The following is a 24,856-nucleotide window of genomic DNA, read 5'->3' as shown; positions in this document are numbered from 1 at the left end:
TAAGTGACAGTTCTTTGATCGATGGTGATCACCTCGATAGACATGGTAATGGGGGTTGGAATGATAAAGCAAATGGGTACCTGAGAAATGTAAAGTAAGTCTAAAATACCTATACAATAACTATAATTGTAATAAACAAACAATACAACAGCGGAGAAGCCGTGGATTAAACAAAAAGGCTGTAGTTATCAGTAGGGAGACGTTAATTCCGTGGCGAAGCAAGGAAGGGAATGTAGAGACCGGAGCGATGGATGGTCTTATATAGGCAGGCAGCCAACAACGTGGGAGGCGTTGGGATGGGGGACCCAATGCCACATCACACGGTGGCCGAGCTGCAGGCTATGGACGTATATATGTACGTAAGTAGGATTCAGTTAGCGTTGGGAACCCGTGTACCAAATTTCTTGAAGATGGGCCCATAAGTAACAAAGACTGTTGAAAAGTTCAATATGGCGGCCAACAGTGGCATCATACCACCGAAATAAGTACGTACATTGGTTTCGGTTAGTGCAGGGAAGCCCCTACCAAATTTCGAGAAGATGGGGGCCATAAATAAGAAAGTTCAACATGGCGGACGTTGTTGACCGTTATGACCATTACGCGTAGAATTTCGAAATGAAACCTACTTCTTTTGTAAGTAAGCTGTAAGGAATGAGCCTGCCAAATTTCAGCCTTCTACCTAAACGGGAAGTTGGAGAATTAGTGATGTTGGAAAGTTCAATATGGCTTCTGACAGTGGTGTCATACCACCGAAATAAGTACGTACATTGGTTTTGGTTAACTCAGGGAAGCCACCTACCAAATTTCGTGAAGATGGGGCCGTAAATAAGAAAGTTCAACATGGCGGACGTTGTTGACCGTTATGACTGTTACGCGTAGAATTTCGAAATGAAACCTGCTTAACTTTTGTAAGTAAGCTGTAAGGTATGAGCCTGCCAAATTTCAGCCTTCTACCTACACGGGAAGTTGGAGAATTAATGATGTTGGAAAGTTCAATATGGCGGCTGACAGTGGTGTCATATCAACGAAATAAGTACGTACATCGGTTTCCGTTAAAAGTTCAATGGCAGCCGACAGTGGCATCATACCACCGAAATAAGTACCAAATTTCAGCCTTCTACCTACACGGGAAGTTGGAGAATTAGTGACGTTGGAAAGTTCAATATGTCGGCTGACAGTGGCGTCATACCACCGAAATAAGTATGTACATTGGTTTCGGTTAGTGCAGGGAAGCCGCCTACCAAATTTCGTGAAGATGGGGCCATGAATAAGAAAGTTCAATATGGCGAACATTGTTGACCGTTATGACCGTTATGCGTAGAATTTCGAAATGAAACCTGCTTAACTTTTGTAAATAAGCTGTAAGGAATGGGCCTGCCAAATTTCAGCCTTTTACCTACATGGGAAGTTGGAGAATTAGTGATGTTTGGAAAATTCAATATGACGGCCGACAGTGGCGTCATACCACCGAAATAAGTATGTACATCGGTTTTAGTTAGCGCAGGGAAGCCGCCTACCAAATTTCGTGAAGATGGGGTCAGCCTTCTACCTACACGGGAAGTTGGAAAATTGGTGACATTGGAAAGTTCAATATGGCGGCCAACAGTGGCATCATACCATCGAAATAAGTAAGTACATCGGTTTCGGTTAGCGCAGGGAAGCAAATTTCGTGAAGATGGGGCCATAAATAAGAAAGTTCAACATGGCGGAAGTTGTCGACCGTTATGACCGTTACGTGTAGAATTTTGAAATGAAACCTGCTTAACTTTTGTGAGTAAGTTGTAAGGAATAAGCCTGCCAAATTTCAGCTTTCTACCTACATGGGAAGTTGGAGAATTAGTGATGAGTCAGTCAGTCAGTCAGTGAGGGCTTTGCCTTTTATTAGTATAGATCCATCCATCCATCTATCCTCTTCCGCTTATCCGAGGTCGGGTCGCGGGGGCAGCAGCTTAAGCAGAGAGGCCCAGACTTCCCTCTCCTCGGCCACTTCTTCCAGCTCTTCCGGGAGAATCCCAAGGCATTCCCAGGCCAGCCGGGAGACATAGTCCCTCCAGCGTGTCCTGGGTCTTCCCCGGGCCTCCTCCCGGTTGGACGTGCCCGGAACACCTCACCAGGGAGGCGTCCAGGAGGCATCCTGATCAGATGCCCGAGCCACCTCATCTGACTCCTCTCGATGCGGAGGAGCAGCGGCTCTACTCTGAGCCCCTCCCGGATGACTGAGCTTCTCACCCTATCTTTAAGGGAAAGCCCAGACACCCTGCGGAGGAAACTCATTTCAGCCCTTGTATTCGCGATCTCGTTCTTTCGGTCACTACCCATAGCTCATGACCATAGGTGAGGGTAGGAGCGTAGATCGACTGGTAAATTGAGAGCTTTGCCTTACGGCTCAGCTCCTTTTTCACCACGACAGACCGATGCAGAGCCGCATCACTGCGGACGCCGCACCGATCCGCCTGTCGATCTCACGCTCCATTCTTCCCTCACTCGTGAACAAGACCCCGAGATACTTGAACTCCTCCACTTGGGGCAGGATCTCTCCCCAAACCCTGAGAGGGCACTCCACCCTTTTCCGGCTGAGGACCATGCTCTCGGATTTGGAGGTGCTGATTCTCATCCCAGCCACTTCACACTCAGCTGCGAACCGATCCAGAGAGCTGAAGATCACGGCCTGATGAAGCAAACAGGACAATATAATCTGCAAAAAGCAGTGACCCAATCCTGAGTCCACCAAACCGGACCTCTTCCACACCCTGGCTGCGCCTAGAAATTCTGTCCATAAAAGTTATGAACAGAATCGGTGACAAAGGGCAGCCCTGGCGGAGTCCAACTCTCACTGGAAACGGGCTCGACTTACTGCCGGCAATGCGGACCAAGCTCTGACACCGGTTGTACAGAGACCGAACAGCTCTCATCAGGGGGTCCGTACCCCATACTCCCAGAGCACCCCCACAGAATTCCCCGAGGGACACGGTCGAATGCCTTTTCCAAGTCCACAAAACACATGTAGACCGGTCGGGCAAACTCCCATGCACCCTCCAGGACTCTGTTAAGGGTGAAGAGCTGGTCCACTGTTCCGCGACCAGGACGGAAACCACACTGTTCCTCCTGAATCCGAGGTTCGACTATCCGACGGACCCTCCTCTCCAGAACCCCCGAATAGACTTTTTCAGGGAGGCTGAGTAGTGTGATCCCTCTATAGTTGGAACACACCCTCCGTCCCCCTTTTAAAGAGGGGGACCACCACCCCGGTCTGCCAATCCAGAGGCACTGTCCCCGATGTCCATGCGATGTTGCAGAGACGTGTCAACCAAGACAGTCCTACAACATCCAGAGCCTTAAGGAACTCCGGGCGTATCTCATCCACCCCCGGGGCCCTGCCACCAAGGAGTTTTTTGACCACCTCGGTGACTTCAGTCCCAGAGATGGGAGAGCCCACCTCAGAGTCCCCAGGCTCTGCTTCCTCATTGGAAGGCATGTTAGTGGGATTGAGGAGGTCTTCGAAGTACTCCTCCCACCGACCCTAACGTCGAAGTCGAGGTCAGCAGCACACCATCCCCACCATATACGGTGTTGACACTGCACTGCTTCCCCCTCCTGAGACGCCGGACGGTGGACCAGAATCTCCTCAAAGCCGTCCGAAAGTCGTTCTCCATGGCCTCTCCACACTCCTCCCATGCCCGAGTTTTTGCCTCAGCAACAACCGAAGCCGCGTTCGCTTGCCCTGCCGGTACCTATCAGCTGCCTCCAGAGACCCACAGGACAAAAAAGTCCTATAGGACTCCTTCTTTAGCTTGACGGCATCCCTCACTGCCGGTGTCCACCAACGGGTTCGGGATTGCCGCCACGACAGGCACCGACCACCTTGCGGCCACAGCTCCGGTCAGCCGCCTCAACAATAGAGGCACGGAACATGGCCCATTCGGACTCAATGTCCCCCACCTCCCTCGGGACGTGGTTGAAGTTCTGCCGGAGGTGGGAGTTGAAGCTACTTCTGACAGGGGACTCTGCCAGCCGTTCCCAGCAGACCCTCACAACACGTTTGGGCCTACCAGGTCTGACGGGCATCTTCCCCCACCATCGAAGCCAACTCATCACCAGGTGGTGATCAGTTGACAGCTCCACCCCTCTCTTCACCCGAGTGTCCAAGACATATGGCCGCAAGTCCGACGACACGACCACAAAGTCGATCATCGACCTGAGGCCTAGGGTGTCCTGGTGCCAAGTGCACATATGAACACCCTTATGCTTGAACATGGTGTTCGTTATGGACAATCCGTGACGAGCACAGAAGTCCAATAACAAAACACCGCTCGGGTTCAGATCGGGGCCATTCAGCCCAATCACGCCCTTCCAGATCTCACTGTCATTGCCCATGTGAGCATTGAAGTCTCCCAGCAAAACGAGGGAATCCCCAGAAGGTATGCCCTCTAGCAACCCTCCAGAGACTCCAAAAGGGTGGATACTCCAAACTGCTGTTTGACGCATATGCACAAACAACAGTCAGGACCCTTCCCCCACCCGAAGGCGGAGGGAGGCCACCCTCTCGTCCACCGGGGTAAACCCCAATGCACAGGCTCCAAGTCGGGGGGCAATAAGTATGCCCACACCTGCTCGGCGCCTCTCACCGGGGGCAACTCCAGAGTGGTAGAGAGTCCAGCCCCTCTCAAGGAGATTGGTTCCAGAGTCCAAGCTGTGCGTCGAGGTGAGTCCGACTATATCTAGCCGGAATCTCCCGGCCTCGCGCACTAGCTCAGGCTCCTTCCCCTTCAGAGAGGTGACATTCCACGTCCCAAGAGCCAGTTTCTGTAGCCGAGGATCAGACCGCCAAGGTCCCCGCCTTCGGCCACCACCCAACTCACACTGTACCCAACCTCCTTGGCCCCTCCCATAGGTGGTGAGCCCATGGGGAGGAGGACCCACGTTACCTCTTCGGGCTGTGCCTCCGATTAGTATAGATAAATTTGCAAAAACCTCAAGTAAACTTTTTTCATGTTGTCATTATGCGGTGTTGTGTGTAGAATTCTGAGGAAAAAAACGAATTTAATCCATTGTGGAATAAGGCTGTAACATAACAAAATATGGAAAAAGTGATGCGCTGTGAATACTTTCCGGATGCACTGTATATTGGAAGAAAAGACTTTTTTCTCTCTTTACTACTCTCAACAGTTTTGCTCTGGCTGTTGACCTTTCTCTGTTTTTCATGGGTGGAGGTGGATTTGTATTTATTTTTGTTAAGTTTGACTTGATTGTATAGAATGTTATATGGTTTTAAAAATTCAATAAAAGATCCCATCAAAAAAAGCAGTCCATAATCTAAATTTAAATCTTACAACTAGATAAACAAGGAGAGAATTAAAGATTGTTGATTTCAAGGGGTGAAATGGATGTCAGATTTGGATCTAGCTGGGCATGGATGTCAGTTTCAAAGGTTTTTAAAGATGTTATGGAATGGATTCCATAATGGATACAGCCATGCTTATGTGGACAACCTTCCTAAGGCCCCATATGGAGTGGTTCTGCTTTGCTTGAAGAAAGTCGGCTGGCTTCCAAAGACTGAAGTCACAGGTGGGTAGACTAGGGATATTTCTGTGTCTGATCTCCAGTTAGCCAATCTTCTGAATTCACAACTTAGAGATTTCCTTAAGGAGGCTTTGTAGTCCTGTAGTTTCCTACTGACCGCCTGAACCTCTTTTGTCACATTCATACAGTATTAAATAGATCCTCATTTCTTGTGGCACCTTGCTTGCCATGCTTCTTCATTTTAATGGCTTCATTTTAAGCCAGATGGCAGAGAGATCAACAAAATACTTTTTCAACTAAGCAGTGCAGTCCTAAAATGAAGGTTCATTGCTCCAGAGCCATTTTCATGGCATGATGAGTAAGACCTAGACTTGCCATCTCTGTAGTAAGTCTTTAGATTGTCTGAGAAATATTTTGAATGTTGTGGCTCAGCCATGCCCTAAATCTCTAGCATTCAATCTAAACGGGTGTCCCTGGATGAAAGAAAAGTTTAACTTTTAGGTTGAGCCAACATTTACTGTAACACAGCTGTATTCTGATGGGGCACAGTGCTACTGGTGGTGATCTGATTTTAGGCTGTTTTCTTAGCAATGGTTTAGAGCTTTTTATGGGGGAATACAAGGCTGGATTCTTTGAAATCTTTCCAGTCAGTATTAAAGCCAAAAGCGCTGCTCAAGCCTGCTTAGGTTGTTCTTCATGCAAAAGCAACAAGAAGAAAAGCATGTGGGCACATCCTCAGGAAACGCAGATGCTGGAGTTGTCGCCCTCGCACAAAGATGCCAGCAGCGTCTAAGTTCACCACAAATGCCCAAGAACTCCTACTCATGTTGTTTAGGGAACTGTTTGAATGCCAAGAAAAGACGGACTTGAATGACTTTTTATGATTCACATAACAAAAGACTGGCATGGAAAAATAAAAGTTTGGATCTCCTATTGTTTGGTGCCTTATTCATGCAAGAGAAAGAGCACAGCAAAAAATAAATACATAAATAAAACAAGAAAAGACATTGTGGAAGCTTTGTCTGCCATTCTCCACCTCGTTGTAGTGTAGTCTGAAATCTGGAAGGCAAAGGCATACACTTACAGTGTAGCCATGAAGGATATTTATAAATTAGCAACTAGAGTCAGCTTATCTCATTCACCTGCCTGTCCCTTTACTGCATCCACTTAATGCTGTTTCAGGGTCATTCACTGATACCTCTGTAAATTCTCACCATTTCCAGAACATCTTGGGCTCAAGGTGGTTTAACTGAAAAGGTTAAACACTTTCACAATCTACTTGTAAATCAAGGCCTTCACTCCTGCTGCGAGTCTGTTAAGCATCGAACAAGGAAAGGCTACCAGAGTCAGAGGGGATGACCAGGAGAGGAAATCTCCAGAGCAATAACTAACTCATACATGAAGGCTGGTTTCTGGGAATATCCACAAACTCAAACGATGATGTATCTAATGCGTTTTTTTTTTTTAACGTCATGTTGGTCAAAGTCAAAAGCATCACTTCTGAAAATGTGCTCCATAATGACAACTGTTACATCATGATGATGGCAACTTAAAACTGTGATGTTCATGGAAAAATTTCTAATAACTGAAAGTAATTTCTAAAGTAATAAAATGCAAAAATCAGATTCAGCACCTCAGCCAGCAATGGGAAATAACCATTAGGAAAAAAGGCTTGAACAGGTATTTAAAAAAGGACAACTATAGTGGGCTGGACTTTGTCTTTCTATTGAAATGTACAGTTCTGCTGACACAGACACCAAAAATGTGTCAAGGGTTCAACATGAAGCTTTATGACACCATCAGATTGTGCAGCTGATGTATTTTGTTTGCTTTGAAATTGAATTTCTAGACATCTCTTAAAGCTGATTCTCTATGCTGAATCCTCTGTGACTCTTGATTCGGATGTTCAACTTTCTTTTTAAGTTTAAAGTACTGTTGTGCAATTTAATGCACGTGAAATGTGCTTTGGGTAGCATGGTGGTACAGTTGTTTTCTTGTATTTTTACAGTCTTGGGTTCAAATCTTTTTGTGAATACTGTGTGGTGTTTGTACGGTCTTCCTCTTGTCTGCATATGTTTTCCTTCCACACCCCCAAGACTTTTGAATTGGGTTAACTGGTCACTCAGACTTGGCCTTGTGCGTGTGTGTTTGTGTATGTGTGCTCTGTGATTGAGCTTTCCATCCAGTGCTGGTGTCTGCACTACATCTGATTGTACCTGGAGCCCCACAACTCTGAACTGGATTACACAAGATCGATAACAGTTGAATGGATGAATATAAAATTTTGCATTTAAGTTGAACTGAAGATGTACCATATGTCCAGTCCCATTTGGAAATCCAGATACGGCTGAGATCTTCAAAATGTGAAGAGTGGAACCTCTTCTTGTTACATCCTAGGGCCTTACCTGATCGAGAAACATGAATGGAGTTCATAGAAGTAAGAAGTGAACATGAGGCTTCTCACTTTTTGTGTCTTTAGTGTAGGTGAAAGGAGTGCTACTGCACGCTAGGGTCTATAAAGGAGGGGGATGAGATTTTTAGGTTTCTGTAGCCATGACACTAATGTGTCAGACCATGGTAGTAAAGCACGAAGTGAGTTTGTTGATGATGTTAATCTACATATTCGGGGATTAATACAGTATACCATCCATCCATCCATTTTCCAACCCGCTGAATCCGAACACAGGGTCATGGGGGTCTGCTGGAATCAATCCCAGCCAACACAGGGCACAAGGCAGGAACAAATCCCGGGCAGGGCGCCAGCCCACCACAGGGCACACACACACCAAGCATAATGTAGGATCGCCAATGCACCTAACCTGCATGTCTTTGGACTGTGGGAGGAAACCCACGCAGACACGGGGAGAACATGCAAACTCCACGCAGGGAGTCCCGAGAAGCGAACCCGGGTCTCCTAACTGTGAGGCAGCAGCACTACCACCGTGCCACCCCTACAGTATACAAAATAACAAATATACATCCTTTTTCATGGGCAGTCACCAGAAAAGTAAGGTATTCTGTGCAAATGGTACAGTTAAAGGTTCTCCACTGGGCTTCTGGGTTTGTGTTTTGGTTGATAAAAATGGATATCATGGAAGAACTCTTTATGTGTTTGGAGAAAGGTAAGCCATGCAGGAGTGTAGGTATCAGCAAAGGTTTTGGCCTTAGCAAATTCTGATTAAAAAAGTAAAATGTCAAATTATGAAGCACATCTGGTCACATTTTGTTTGATCTTTTCTGTAATTCAATCATAGATATATTGTAATAAGATGGGTACAAAAGTTACCAAGAGAAGATCAAAGTCATGCTACAGTGCACGTATACCAAACAACTGGACTGAGAACACTGGAAAATCCTCAAGGTTCTTTGGTCATTTGCATTATAGTGGTGTAGCCATTAGTGCAGCTGCCAGTCTGGTCCAGTGTCCAGTTGTTAACCATGTGGGGCCACACATTCTCCCAACATCTGCTTGGATTTTCCTCCCACACTCCGAAAGACTTGCTTGTTAGGGTGGTTGGTGGTTCCAGTTTGAGTTATACGTGTGTTTGTGAGAGGATCCTACTATAGAGTGGCATCCTATCCACGGCTATTTCCAGCCTTGTGCCTGATGTTGCTAGAATAGTCTTTAACAACCTGTGACCATGAAGTGAATTAAGTGGACTTATAATGGTGTAGTATAGTATGGTGTTTCGTTATTTTACATTATAGCTCTTTTTCCACATTCTTACATGTTGATGTAGCTGCCAACTTACTCAATGTAGTGATGGCTCTTAACGTACCTATTTCATGTAACTACTTTATATCAATCAGTGCCTCCAACTCTGGTCCTCAGGTACCCTGGGGCAGTCATTTCCCCTGTGAGCCAAAGGTCGCCCCTTGCTGTTAGCTGAGCATTTTAATTTTTAATTATACATACTGTTTTGTAAATATCTCTTCAACATAATAATTCAACATTTATGTTTTTCCCCCTAATAGTATACAGCAATGAAATGAAGAACAGACAGGTAAAACTGAAGAATGAACATTTGCTTCAGCTAAATAAGCTTGACATAAAGAGAAATCTATTCAATAAAAGCGAGGAAATTCTTAATGAGCAATTTCCAGCGGATATAGCCTGTCTGCCCAAAAATACAAAATAATAAATATAAATACAAATGTAAAAAAATTAAACGCTACACACTCATGTTTAAAGTATAATGTATTTTCTTTCTAACAATTCTGGAATTTCTGGTAAGAATCTAAGACCTAGAAAAGCTGTTCCATTAAAATGACTGATTAGAAAATTGGATGAAACTGAAAATCTACGGGCACCACGATTCTTGGTGATTGCGAATTGAAATTAAAAAAGCGTAGAGGTTCCAACTTGGTACTTCTGCAGAGAGCAATCAACCACATTCGCGCAATGTACGTCTGTGCCAGAATCACCGCAAGAGGGCGCTATGAGACAGTGAACGCACAAACTAAATGCCGCTCTGAGCGGAACTCGTTTGTCTCGATCGTGTTGGGTCTACCGCTCCAAACAGAACTACAAGGCGCGGCGCTTCAGCACTGACCCAGAGACGCTGGAAACGCCGGTTTGTTGTCACTATATTGAACAGGTACTATTGGTTCTCAGCAATGGTTTAGTAAAACCCATTAGAGTGTTTGCGAGTTTTTTATCAAAAAAATGAGTGAGTGATATTTCTGAAGTGCATCAACCTGTTGGGTTGTTATTACCGTAATGTGCTCAAGTTACCGCGCTGAAAATGTAAAAGTAAAGAGCACAAACTAATGTCATTTTGGAAACTTTTTAAAATCGAGAAAATACATTAATTTTTTTCCACTTTCATTTAGATGTTTACGGTTAAAGTTGGTCTGGGCTTAACAAATTTAGAAAACCTAACTATATATCGCATACTGGTCGCAACCGTCGGTATGACTTTTCTGTTTATTAATATACGTAGACATTACTATGACTGGCAGACATTTTTTTTTTACAATTGCTGGCCCGTTCGAATGGGACCGACTGGAATTTGTAACTAATTCAACTGTAGATCTCGAACACATTAGCTGAACGCTGGGGGAAGATTTATTTTTCTTTCAGATTTTTCAGTGCGTATTTTGAAATCAAGTTTTCTATCCCAACCCCGTCTTGATCAGATCATCAGTTCGTTTACTGAACTCCCGGAGCCTGCTATTCTGCTTCATCTGGAGCAAGCCTGGGGCCAAACCTAGAAGGAGTGCCAGTTAATTGCTGGCACATATACTCAGCCATATGCTGCAAGTAATTAGAATATGACATAGAAGGTACAGTCAAGTGGTGTGTAGTTGAAAGATACTGACTAGTGTTTATCTTTAAAACTCAAGGGCGTCGGTTCTGTTTCAGGCAAGGGTGCACTTTGTTGCATATGCGAGGGGAAAATGCCCAGTTTTGACCGTCAGTACAGGTACTCATGGCAATCCGAGCAAACAACCCTACCCAGATTCTCACGATTATAACCCTGTACGATCAGAACTAAGAAAAAATCTTTTAATAGAATAAAAAGAGAGTCCTGGTTAGTTGATATATGAACAAGACACGATCAGGCCAGCTGTCTATAGGACGCTTTTATGAAATCATACATTTGATAAGTTACTGGGCCGCAAAATAGAACACATAAACATGGGCCGTTATTCAAAACCAATGTTGCTGCCAAAAGAATTTTTAACGAAAAGATAGAAGGAAAAGTTGTAATTTTGCTGAAAACCTGACATTTAAAAATAAATAAAAGATAAAATAATGATTTGAATAAGTACTTTGAAGAAGCTGTAAATACTGCGGTCGAGACTAGTAGGAGTGACCTTACAGATAGTCAAAAGGTAGCTGGTATCACCGCTACTAGCAGCTTGAGCAGCAAAGCGCAGTCCGGTAACATCGACACAGATGTGTCAATGCGGCAGGTAGCGAGGCCATCGCAGGACATAAGACACACTCGTCAACGCCAAACCCGAGCAAGGGGTCGTTTTCGGGTCTTTTATTTTATTTAGCCCTAAAATGCTCAGTTATATATTACCTTTTGCCACAGCACTTTAAAAAATGCTTTACTGAGATTTGTTATCAAAACAGAGTTGATTTCCTGAAACCGTGATTTTGTACTTATCAATTTCTTTGTTACAAAACAAAAAGGAAGGTGAAGTAAAGCTTATATAAAGTTTTGGACTATTTTCTACTTCAATCCCTGTAACTGATTTTTTATTGGCATATGTGGTGTGCCTTAAGGGTGAATATACGCATGTGTCGAGTGGGAGGGGTCTTTGGTAGAAGATAGTGACATGAGGTGATGTGAAGGGGCTTTTTGAGCTTCGATACCCTGAGCTCTGAGGGTCTTAATCCGGTTTTAAGTGCTATCTTTTCACTCCAATGCGTTCACGTAAATTTGGAATCGGTGTTTTGGGGGTAAAACGAGTTTACTTTTTGTTAGTTGATGGTTACACATACCAAGCATTTACAGACTAGGTACTGTATATTGTTATGAAAGTAAAAAAGCAAAGCGAACGCATTAAACATGTTTCACAACACAACAAACGTAATGCCTTTTCCGGCAGACCTGATATTCTGTCTAAATACAAGTGAGATAAACATCCCCTTGTCTCGTTTCAATCATTGTTGGGATGCCTCACCTGTAAATTTTCTAAAGTCTTTCTAAACTTATAACGGTAAGCCTTACAGGCCTATATGTCAAAGGGCTAATGATTCCTTCCCAGATTTTAGTTTTTTTTTTGAAACCTATCTTCCACAGTTGAAACATTTCACTCCATCACGGTTAGAGTAAACACCCTCTCTATTTTCCTGATCATTCAGATCGATTGCCTTTCTTCATGGTCTGCCGCTCGTCTTTTTATGCACAATTACAAATTCGCGTTGTTTAAATGATACCACAACAAGGATTACAACTGGATTAATTTTCCTGACTACTTTTCCTGGGAGTACACGTGCCTTTTCAATCTGGAAAAAAGAACATAACAGAGCTGGAAAAAGTCAAGAGCAACCACACTGATTCCAGGGCTACAGGGGATGAATCATAAGGAGAGATTAAAAGAGCTGAGCCTTTACAGTTTACGCAAAAGAAGATTTAGAGGAGACATGATTGAAGTGTTAGAAATTGTAAAGGGAATTAGTGGATTGAGACTGTTATTTTAAAATGAGTTCATCAGGAACACTGGGACACGGTTAGAAACGTGTTAAGGGTAAATTTCGCACCAACATTTGGAAGTTTTCACTTTACCCAGAGAACCATCGACACGTGAAATAAGCAGCCAAGCGTGGTAAAAAAACAGGATTTTATGGACTTTGAAAACTAGACTTCTTGTTCCTTTTCGGGAATACCAGCTAACTCCAGTGTTGAATTCCCAAACCGTGACTGAGGGGAGCTGTATCACCGCACATGTACTGCTGCAGAGCCCACTCTGGGCATGCGGAAGAGGCGATTCCGATGCCTGCACAGGTTCTTGGTGGCTTCCATACATACGCCTTGGAAACAACACTTCTTAATTTTTTGCCACCTCCTGTGTAAGTAGTTTTAACTCTTTATGGTAAAGTGTTGTTTTTTTCCTCAATCGCTCCTCGCCATCGTTCCTTTTTGTAATGAAACTACGTCACGTTTGAAACACTTTTATAGATTTTCGACTTACTGGTTAATTTTATTTCATCTATTATTTCGAAATTTTAATTTATTTTGTGCTTTTTTCGTGATGATAACTGTTTTTCTTTCTTTTTTTTAATGTGCACATGTCAGGTGTGACACATTAATAAATATCTGACAGCCAGAATAAACGGTATCGATGTTCCTGTTATCGGCAGTGTGCTTTTCTGACGTGGACACTGGGGAGGAGCCCAACAAAGTACTTTAAACTCGTTCGTTAAATGTCGAATAACAAAAGGCTTCGGGAAACACTCGAAAAACACATTCGTTCTTTACCTACGTCGATTGTTCGCTCTTTCGTTATTCAGTAAGATCAATCGTTTTCGGTAACGCACTCCCTGATGTCTTTTTCCCCCGTGCCTTTCTGTATAATCACTCTTCCTGATCCCGCGCCGCAAATCCCACTCAGTTGAGCAGCCTCTCGGCAGTGCTGTCCGCCGCCTGTGGTGCTGAAATCAATGGCCGGGTTTTGCCGAGGATGACGTAGCTGCAAAGCGTGGGGGACGTAATTTGGCACTCGGGCCAGAAAGAGATAGAGAAGAGAAAGGGAGGAGAAGGACTAAAAGAAACAAATAAACTGAACATTAGGTACGAAACACCGGGTAGCATCTTCTGCTCAGAAGCACGAGGATATTTTTGAAGTGCAGTACAGTGAAATATGTTAACAGTCTGGAACAAAGGTTTAGCTCTCCACAAGAAAACCCATTGATTATGGGGTGTATTGGCTCCAAGGCTACTATCGGTAAGCATCCTTCTTTCTGGTTTATCGACTTTTAGACTGAAGAGTCTCCAACCCTGCATCGTGCAATCTTATGCGGTAGTGCAAATTCATTGACAGCTAGAGATCTTGGCTATTTTCTTTCTTTTCCTGCTGGGGGGAAGGGATGGGGGATGGTGGTTAGATTTCTGTTGAGAGAAAAGGAAGCTGTGCAAAATGCAGGACAACAATGAATGTTCATATTTATAAGTCGTGCAACCAAATAGACCCTCAGTGTCTTTTTCGGCCGCGAGAGGATCAGATTTTATGCAATGTGAGGAAAGAGCTATAGTTGATCGGTACTAAATCACAGCAGAGGGGCTATACATTGTCGCTGGATCTTCTATCTTATACTCTTTTCTTAATAGCCATGCAATACAAAATGCAAACAAGCGCTTTGCACCAGTAGTTTTTTGTTGTTCTTCTTTTTCTTTTTCAAATTCTGTCAGTTGATTTGAAGCATGCAATAAGTATATTTATCAAGGATGCATCCAAAGGGGGATAAGCATACGAAGCTCCCCGCGTCCTGCGAAACACATCCAATTAATATGCGACTGTGGTTTTCTGTTGCCAAGAGACGGAATCCGATCATTGCATTCACAACGCCTCTGCTTGCTGTCAAATTATTGTAGCCATCGTTTTATCCAAACGTGAAGAATAACAATTCTTATGCCATTACATTTGTCTCTTTTCTTGGAACAATATTAACCTACCCCCTTGCTGTTAGCAGCATAGGTGGTCGCTGTGTGCTAATGGACATTCCTCCGGGGCATTCCTGACCAGGAGTCGATTGACGCATCTGTAGGTTCAAATGCCCGCAAAGCCCCGAGCTACTTAGTCTGCAAGCTGCTCGTCTCTGGCACGTTGGCCGCTTGCGTTTGATAAGAATGAAACAAATTTATCACATTAAAGCGCACGTTACTGCATATTATCGAGCTAATCTGCTGTCTTCGACTTTTTTTGGCGCTGCTTCGTCTTCCCCCTTGCAGGGAATTTGTGAAGAAATTGAAGTATTAATTGTAACGTCCATAAATAGGAGCAGATTCTAAAAAGAAAAATGACAACTAACGTTTCAGGATGAAAGGAATCTTCAGGAAAAGATTACATATTTATACTGCTACTACTGCAATATTATGCGGAATATTTGCAAATAAACACGCTGACTTTAGTGTTTTATATTAAATTAAAATGATGAACAGAGAAATAGTTTGATTGTAAACGAGTGTTAACCAAGAATATACCGTTATGCTGAGAAATACGAAGATCGAATTATATTGGAACCCTGAGCAAAAAGGCGCTATACTCATTAATGGATAGTATTCATTTTCTTTTCATTTGCCTTAATGTTAAACATAAAGTGATCAGTGTGTACATTCAGAACTCTTTTTTTTTATCACACCGTCCACCTACTTGCACAACATTCAAGTAGATGTCTCTCTCAGTTCCTCGTAAAGTTAATTGTATAAATGTACGCAGTTTAGAGACAAGACATTGTTTGAAAGTAAACAAGTGTGTATATAATATTTACCATATTTCCAATAACATTTTGTGTACCTTTATTAATGATATTGCTTTCTAAAATGTGGTGATGGATGAGCTATATAGGGTTCATTGCCAAAGTTTTTAATTATTGAGAAGAATCATAAAGTATTGTAGAGTAGAGTCATTTATTATCTAAATCAAATGACGGCACTGATGTTTGAAACAGTGGCCTTCTCAATGTCTGTCAATTAGTGGATGAGTCTCGGCAATATCTAGACCATAAAAGATTGGTTACCCTAAGCCTGTTAGCTTAATAACTTATTGGATGTTTGGAGCGGAATCCCCTTGGAGTATTCGCGCCATCGGTAGCTAATATCAAAAAGGAAAACGGGAGAATCTAGGGCTAGCATGTAGAAGATCAGGGGCTATAGGCATACATGCATTGATTGAACTTTGCACTCTGAGATCATGGGTTACATGCCCTAGATAAGTGACCAAAGACTACGAAGCTCCCAACACGACGCCACTGCCCGTATTTACAAGCGTTTGAGAATAAGATGATCCCATCCCTTCACAAAATTAAGACTACTTTTTTGATTTGTTTCAACCAACGAGATTGGTGGACTGAATGTTCTCCTCTCGATTGTCAAATTTCTTACATTCTTTCAGCTTTATACTTGCCAAACCACGGACGTGCATTATTCAACCTGTAACTTACGAAACTAATAACTCTGTTTACTGAGCACACGTGTATTTGTCCAAGAGCGCACAGACATTCTAGTAACTCTTACTTGTGAGCTCTCTAAAAGCTGCATCTGTCGAACACACATTTTGATCTTTTTTTATTTTTCTGGTCACGGAGAATGCGCTGGCCTATCATCCAAGCGGTCCCCATGCAGTGAAGTGCTGTTATTACTTTGACTTCGCCTCCATGACTCCTAGAATCGCTCGGAAAGAGGGTGCAATAAGAACGTTGTCTTGGCAACAGGGTTTGTAATTACAGTGGTCAAAGTCCTCCACGACTGCACTTGCAATTTTTTAAAGCCAATGCCAACACTGATAAAGCAGAGAAAAAAATAATAATAAGTTGAAGAAATTGGGGGACTGATGGCTATGAATTTGACATTTCAAATGTTCATTTCAGTATTTCAGGGCTAAAGCTAGGAGCGACGAGTTATCTTTACTTCCAGTTTGTTGCCTGCAGACATGGATGCATGATCTTCATGAATTGTACATTTTTTTTTCTGGATACAGATTTGAAAATGCCATTTTTTATCAGAATATCAGCAAATTTGGTGAGACACGTTCACTGGCAGTGGCAGTGAACGGGAAGAGCGACATTTGTAATGTTGGTATACTGTAATAGCCAACCTTTCATACTTGGCGCACTTGTTGCTATAACAACGGGATCCACGTACATTTCGCCGCCTACACAATATGTACGCATATTGCATCTTACAGATAGAGCTACTAAGTAACACCAAGACCATATTTAGATATGCATTTACACGCTTCCCCTGAATTTTTGACTAAATTATACAGAAATCGTTTGTTTAAAGGTTTAAATAAGCAAGGTCGCAGCTTGAGGGTGCAGAATTTCGTAAAACGCAGCTCTGCAGAGCTTCCTGAATGGCGAGTTGCCATTCATCCATCCATTTACTGAACTGTCACTTTGCATAATTTGGCATCCCTCGTCACTCACAGCTGCACTCTGCTAGCCCCGATCTTTAGTAAAAGAACTTACAGTCAAAAAGCTGGCCAAGATTCTTTGCTCCGCAAGCTGCAGGCAAACCACACCCTCCTGCTGTATAGAAAGCGATAAAACCAATTCCTTAAATTAAAAATTGCCTAGTTTCTTTTTACTTGGAAGCGATAGACAATCCTGGGTATCTGTGGAATGTCCATCTAAATCTAAATCATGCGACCTCCGCAAGACTGAAACACTCTCTGGACGGTATGCCAGTTCACTAACAATCCTCGTCCCTCATATTTTTCACCTTACGAACTGGGATTCAGGGTTGTCCATTAGACTTGATGCATGGCCAGACTAACTCCATTGTGCACTAGTCAGTATTCTCTCTTTTCAGCAAAGATTGTCCAATTTAATTGAAAAGTCACGTGCCAAACATCATTAAAACACATTCTCTTGAATATTCCATGTTATTTCTGAAGACAACATCGTTAATTGACAGCGTATGCGTAACTGGGAAAACTCTAACTGTAAATTTCCAGTGTTACGGTCTTCCTTTCTTGTCGTTGGGTCACAATGAAATTGTTATATATGCAATTTTTAAGCAGTGTGTACCTAAATGACATTATTGGGTTTTTTTTTGCAATAAAAACAACAATTGAGACCGCCACACTCCTAGATTAATCATGGATAATAATGCAGCTATGTTACAAGAGTAGCAGTGTGGTGCAGTGATTAGCTCCCGGAGCTTCGAGCGACTAGGCTTAAATCCCGGAATAGTCAAGTTACCTTCTTTGTGGAGTTTGCACGTTATCCATTTGCCCCATTTATTTACATTTTTTCCCACAAAAGGTGTGGATAAAAGTACTCTTTGCCTTGTTGCTATTACAGTTAAACATGATCGAATGTACTCCGTATCCCCGGTTCCATTCAAGATTTAAACAAGTATGTTGTGTCTGAGGTTTGATGGATGCTTTGCAGTTTATCCTCCCTAATGCCAAAAACGTCAAATGCTAGGCTGGCACTTGTGAACTGGCAGGTATGAGCCGAGAATGTGAGTAGCGAGGTTTCCACTTAGGGTTTATTCCTGGTTTCAGCGCCATGCTGCCGATATAGGCCCTGCCTCTGTTCCAGTCGATTTAATAGATTCCATAAAATTATATATATATATATATATATATATATATATATAAAGTGATAACTATATTGGATTCATATTTACCTAACGTTTGACCGTACCAAGAATTGGTATTTTTATACTGAAATGTGAACTTTTGTGGAACAACTAGTATCTGTCCGATTATTTTAGTCATCCATATATCGGTGACGTGTTGCTGCGGAGAGACCTGGAAGGCATTTTTTTTCAACCTGCCTGAAAAGACTGCAACTTACTCTTTGATCCTTTTGCTTTACCATCCAACTCTCCGTCCATTTTCCATTCTCCATTCTCTCTCTCACATGCTGGGGACTGCAGTCAAACGGTGTCACATTAAAAATGTAGGATATCTGTGAACCGTCGTGCACATGTATACTTGGTAAACAGTATAGTTTATGAGGCTGGAAACCATCCAGCTAAGGGACACTCGTGCATGAAGCTCTTCATAGAGGAAGTCAAGGGCTGGAGTGTCGGTGCGTTTGACGCTAAGTACTTTTCCGAACGATTATACGCGTAAAAAGGCGAAAACCTTATCTTCAGAACATCACATCAAGGTGTGGAATGATTGCTGCTAATTTTGCAGTCGCTGGAGAGTTTATGTAGCCGTTGGCTGAAAGGGAACGAAAAAGTGACAAGAATGGCAAAGCTCTGGTTATAGGTGGTGTTAACTAAATGACTGGAAAACACAGCCTGTCATCAGTAGGCTATAACCGCTGGAGGCCACCTTAGTTAAACTGCTACCATTTCCAAAATGTTCATTCTGTAATCTGCTATACTGTCTTTTTTATATCGTATCCTATCTCCGAGTTTGTCTGGACATTAACTGGTCTTTTAAACATCTAGAAAAAGATATATCTATGCATATTTACGAGAATAAACCGTTTTACTATCACAGCAGGACCTCAGACTGCATGCTACTCCTTCTTCGCAGATGAGATTTTGTAGTTTGCATTAATCGAACATGCGCTCGTCTCACCTAATTTGGTGGAACTCATTTCAATAATTGCATGCATGCCGCTCATTTAAATAACCTTTCCCCGCCGTTTAAAGCAATAGAGCGCGGCTGTATAGTTTTCCGAACAACGGGGACTGAGAAGCACAACGAGGAAGATTGTTTTAAACATCTTATAGTGCTGATAAACACGTTATCAGAGAAACATTTATGGACTTCGGATAATCAAAACATCACCTCAAGGTTAATAAGTACAACATAAAAACCCTGTCATAATTGTACTGTATTGTGTTTTATTACTGATTTGAAATGTTGCCGACTCGGATTATTCTGCTCTGTTCTCTTTGAAGGCCTTTGAGTGTGAAGGTTCGCTTTTTTTCCACGAGCCTGAAGCAGATTGTTGCGTAATGCAGTTAACACTTGACTGAGTATAAATCAAACGAGTACAACGAGCTCACAAAAGTATGAGCAACAGGAAGCGACAGCGTGTTTGAAGACTTAGCTGAAGACGATTAATAGGAGCTCATTTTACAGAGTAATTCAAAAGATGAATAGCACAGGTTATTAACAGAAAAAGGTAGACAATAATGTAACACCTGTACTTGCTGAGCAAACTGCACACCTTCCTTCATCCTTCTAGCTGGTTTACCTACATTGGGGTTAATAGGGAGCTGGTTCCTTAATTGCACTTCATTTACTGGGCTGTGCGGTTCATAATTGAACCATTGGTTGATAAAGAACCATTTAATTCTGGGAAAGGTTCTTTGCATATGAAATTGGGTCTTTGAGCATTGAAAATGTTGCCAGTCTTTAATGTATAGTAGGTGACCTAGCCGGATACTATTGGAGAAAGAGAACAGTTATCCTGTGTTATTGTCCTTGTAAAATTCGGAACGCATTTTTATTTCACAAATCTGTTGCCATCTATTCATGATTATTTATGGAGCCTGTTACATGCTTAAATAAATAAGGCTGTTTCTGGAACTTTCATGTGGCAGGTTCTTTGGGGGATCAAAAAATGGTTCCCTTATGCCATCACTCTGAAGATTACTTTTTTTCACCATTATTTTTAGAACTGCATCCTGAAAGCAATGGGATCAGGTAGAGAACTAACCCAGGAAGGGACTCCAGTATGCATTCACAAATGACTACCCAGTCCAATGTCAAGTCACCAATCAACCAAATAATTAGCAGAAGCCTGGGTTTGGCCCCAGGAGGTGTGATCAGCTGGATCAACTCTCACAGTCTATATAGTGCCAAATCCCAGCCAACCCAACAAGTAAGGAGCATGAGCAATCTTTTTTTTTTCATAGAAGCAAAAACCTGGGTGCACTCTTGCAGTTTATTGTTCCATTTCTAATCATGATGTTAACGTAAACTTATTTACATATAACTCTATATCATTACACTAAAATATGCAGTATTTTTCCAACCATCTATTCATTTGATACCTGCAACATGGGGCCCAGCAGGAGCCAATCCTAAAATGGGGGCCACTACACCACAGTGCAGGCCCATCCTCATACAGGTCACCAAGCAGAACTTGAGAATGTGTGTAGAACAGAAGTGCCTGGAGAAACCCCATGCAGCCAGTGAGCATGCCGTTATGTAATTAATAATTTTAGTGTATAAATCTAGTCCTGTCCTAGTGCTATATTTAACAAAAGCATGTCTGCTGGAGTGTGTGTGTGTGTGTGTGTGAGTGTGGCCTGTGGAGGACTGGCGCTCTGACCAGAACTGGCTCTTGCTTTTTGGCTCACTGTGTCAGAAAAGGCACCAGTTTTACCTACCGTGAAATGAATTGCTGATAACGGATGGTTGACTGTAGGGAAGAAGATGGGAATTTATGGGAGTACGCTTTGTAAAGCATGTATTAAAAATCAGCCTCATCTTCTGTGATACCAACATATAGTCCAAAAAAAAAATCTTAAATGCATTCATTCCTCGCACTACTCCCCTACTGAATGCTGTCACAAGGACATGTGTGGATTTTGATCTACATATAAAATGAAGCAAACTAGGGCTTAACATATTACAATTCCAGAGCTGTAAAACAGTGAAATGCCTGATTTTCTTATGGTGACTAGAGCCTTCCAGTCTATCCAGGCTACAAACTTTACAAAAAGAAAAAATACAGAAACAATTTAGTCAATATAGAAATGCTCAGATTACATTTTAAAACATCCATCGTCCAACCCGTTGAATCCAAACACAGGGCCATGGGGGGTCTGCCAGAGCCAATCCCAGCGCGCCTGGCAGGAACCAATATCGGGCAGGGCGCCAACCCACCGCAGGACCCACACACCAGAGACAACTTAGAATCGCCAATCCACCTAACCTGCATGTCTTTGGACTGTGGGAGGAAACCCACGGGGAGAACATGCAAACTCCACGCAGGGAGGACACAGGAAGCGAACCCAGGTCTCCTAACTGCGAGGCAGCAGCGCTACCACTGCGCCACCATACCACCCCATTTTAAAACGGTTGATTCAAATATGTAAATGTCCTATTATGAAAACTATGACTGAATATGCACATTCACTTTCTAAAATAATCTGAATTATAGTAAGCACACTGTACTTATACATGTACAGAAAACGTACTTTCCATAAACTGATTATCTTAATTAAATCAGATCATCCATCTATTACCTAATATTCAAAAAACAAAGTTAAAGTGGCTTCGGACAGAAACTCGCACTGAGGCACCGTGGCATTTTTTTTCCATGAAACTTCAGGAGGGGCCATACCAGACTTCTCTGAGGTAACTTACCCAACCAATGATGTCTGTCCATCTTTTGGTAATGGCTAGTGAGATGTGCAAGTTCACACAGCTTTCATGTCACAAACAAATCAATTAACCAATGGGATGCTGGTTCCTGGTGTATCTCAATTGGCATCAGATCATTGTGACATCCTCTGACGTTATCATCATCATCTGACAAAATTCAGCTGCACATTAAAATTACCAGTGTTAAATTTAAACTCTTAGAGTCAATATAACACTGGCAATTTTACTGTGTGTTTAAACAATATATATAAAAAAATGAGAGCCTCATTACTCAAGAAAATCTACTGGCTGTGAACTGCTAAAACTGAAACAGCAATGGACACGAAATGCAGACAATGCAGACTACACGACACAGACTCAAGACTCGGGGCTGTCCAGTAGCGGCACTAACTATCGCATGGGCAGGTGTTTGCTGGTCAACTGAAAAAAAAAAGCGTTTTCTCCATACATAACTATTCTTTCCACACCACGTCTTTGAAACTAGAGCATCATACTGCTGGCTTCTTTTCCACAAAGCAGAAGGAGCACATGTAGGCTTCCTTGGTGCCAATTTTATTTTTAGTATGGTCTTCCTCAGCAGTGAGTGAAAGCACCATAATGTCTTGTGAAGGATGCATTTCTGATATTGATCTTCTTTCCTTTTTTCAAATAACTATAGCTGTCTTTAGAGGAGAAAATGCTACTGAACTTTTTATATCACTTTAATGGCTTGTGCAGTATGGTGTCGGCTAGAAAGAAGCTCGACCTGAAAGTGCAAACGTGTGATTAAAAACCAGAAGGCAGTCCTCATTTTAAGATGACCTTCAAAGCCCATATCTAAACTAAACAATGCAGGCTGCACATGGCCACACACTTCCAAAGGTACAGTGAACACTGCAGGGCCAATTGGTTCATCTGGAAACAGGCTTGCGGTACCTGACATGAAGACAATTTCGCTTACTACAAGAAACATAAAAGTTCAGTTATTACATTGAGCATACAGTATGAAAGACAACTGGAAAAAAGGTTGCTGAAGAAGACAAAGCTGAGGGTTGTTAGAGACATGCTGATGACAAATTAAAATGAATGCAAGAAGCATCTTATTAATTTTACACAATATCTGGGGCTGGTCCTTAATGCACAAACACTATTGCTAAGGCATCTGAATCAAGACAGACCCTCATTCTGGATGGAACCTCAGTCTGTGACAAGGCACACCCATATTGTCACAGTTTAGAGTCTCTGATTAACTTATGATGTGGCAGGAAAACTGCAAGGCATGGAGTGGATCAGGAATGCAGACATGGTAAGAGCATATAAACTCCACCAAAACAGTTCCTACGCTAGGAGAAAATCCATCCTAATGGAACTAAAAGGCAATGCAGTAAATAACCGCACTTTATTTTTATTTCAATTTGGAAAACAACTTTGCATCCCTACGAGGACTGAAAAAAGTATAAATAAGTTCATTCAATGTAAAATTTCTCTTTCAAGCAACTTAAGAGCAGTCATTTAGTGTTGTAGCTTGAAATATTTGGTTTCAGATCTCGATCAAAGTAAAAAAAAATGTTTGTACCAAAGTAAGTTATGGTGGAGGGAATAAACGTAAAAATCCTATTTCATTTAACTTAATATTTTAGGTTGTTCATGTGCTGTGTGAGGGGCCGTTTGTATATTCTTTCGGTCGAACTTTCCAGTTTGATGGCTTTCCAACTGCCAAAAAAGAACAACAACTTAAATAGATTTGCTTCAGTAAAAAAAACAAGTGAATTGCACCCAATCACAATAAATGATTTGCCTCAACTTAAAAATTGTGGTTTTAATAAGATAAAAAGAATTATATTGGTTCAGATTGAAAATATTAAGTGTGAATCATCACATTTTTTTTTTCAGTGTATAACCTCCATTAAACTTAAAATAATTAAGGTAATGATTCACACTCAATATTTTCAATCTGAACAAATATAATTCTTTTTATCTTATTAAAACCACAATTTTTAAGTTGAGGCAAATCATTTAGAATGATTGGGTACAATTCACTTGTTTTATAGTGAAGTAAATCTATGTTTTAAGTTGTTACAATTTAAAATGGCTTATTGATCGTAACCTGTTTTTATCCTATTAGAAATATTAAGAACATAACACATTCCAATGCTGTACTTTTTACATTTATTTAAAAATCTAGTGCAAATACACAAGCATTTTGCAGTGTAAATCTTAAATATACAACAAAAACTTATTAAACGTTTCTACAGCTTTATTGAAAGTATGTTTTGTTACAAGTTCTTATACAGTTGAGAAACGGGGTTACTTACCAGAAATCCTCCGTTATAAAAGTCTGCTGCTGAAAATGACCAGACCTGGATAGCCACGTCCACTCCATTCGGGAAAGCGTCGTTCTTTTTTGGCAGTTGGAAAGCCAGCACGCTGGAAAGTTCAACCAGAAGAATACTGTATGCAAACGGCCCCTCCAACACAGCACACATACAACCTAAACTATTAGGTTAACTGAAATAGGATTTTTATGTTTATTCCTTCCACCATAACTTACTTTGGTACAAACAATTTTTTAACTTTGATCAAGATCTGAAACCAAATATTTCAAGCTACAACACTAAATGACAACTCTTAAGTCTTAAGTTGCTTGAAAGAGAAAATTTACATTGAATGAACAACATCAATGTTACACTTTTTTCAGTGTAGGGGTTAAACGATTGGTGACATTATATTGTTCCCATATGAGTGTGCAATGCAATTGGCTGGCATCCCATCTAAAAGCTGTTCCTGCCTTGTGTCTAATAGCATCCAAACAGGCTACTCCTTCCACACTACTCAGAATTAGTTTAACTGTCAATGAATTCCCTTTTAC

General features: G+C 42.0%; 1 protein-coding gene across 6 annotated transcripts in view; it reads left to right on the top strand.

Moving 5' to 3' along the window:
* Positions 1-10,023: 10,023 nt before the first annotated feature.
* The window catches only part of zgc:165508 (uncharacterized protein LOC100101652 homolog), a 54,417-nt gene continuing 39,584 nt past the window's right edge, over positions 10,024-24,856 (top strand). For 2 of the 6 annotated variants that reach the window (XM_039765212.1, XM_039765204.1), the window contains exons 1-2: positions 13,448-13,923; positions 20,292-20,497. In XM_039765212.1, coding sequence (XP_039621146.1) covers positions 20,351-20,497 — 147 coding nt within the window. In that variant the 5' untranslated portion in view covers positions 13,448-13,923; positions 20,292-20,350. Of the gene's footprint in view, positions 10,119-13,446; positions 13,924-20,291; positions 20,498-24,856 lie in introns of those variants that run through there. The other 4 variants (XM_039765230.1, XM_039765237.1, XM_039765247.1 and 1 more) reach the window with 3 other exon arrangements.

Source organism: Polypterus senegalus, chromosome 1, assembly GCF_016835505.1.
Source record: "Polypterus senegalus isolate Bchr_013 chromosome 1, ASM1683550v1, whole genome shotgun sequence".
Lineage (NCBI taxonomy): Eukaryota > Metazoa > Chordata > Cladistia > Polypteriformes > Polypteridae > Polypterus > Polypterus senegalus.
This window is presented reverse-complemented; position numbering and strand designations above follow the sequence as displayed.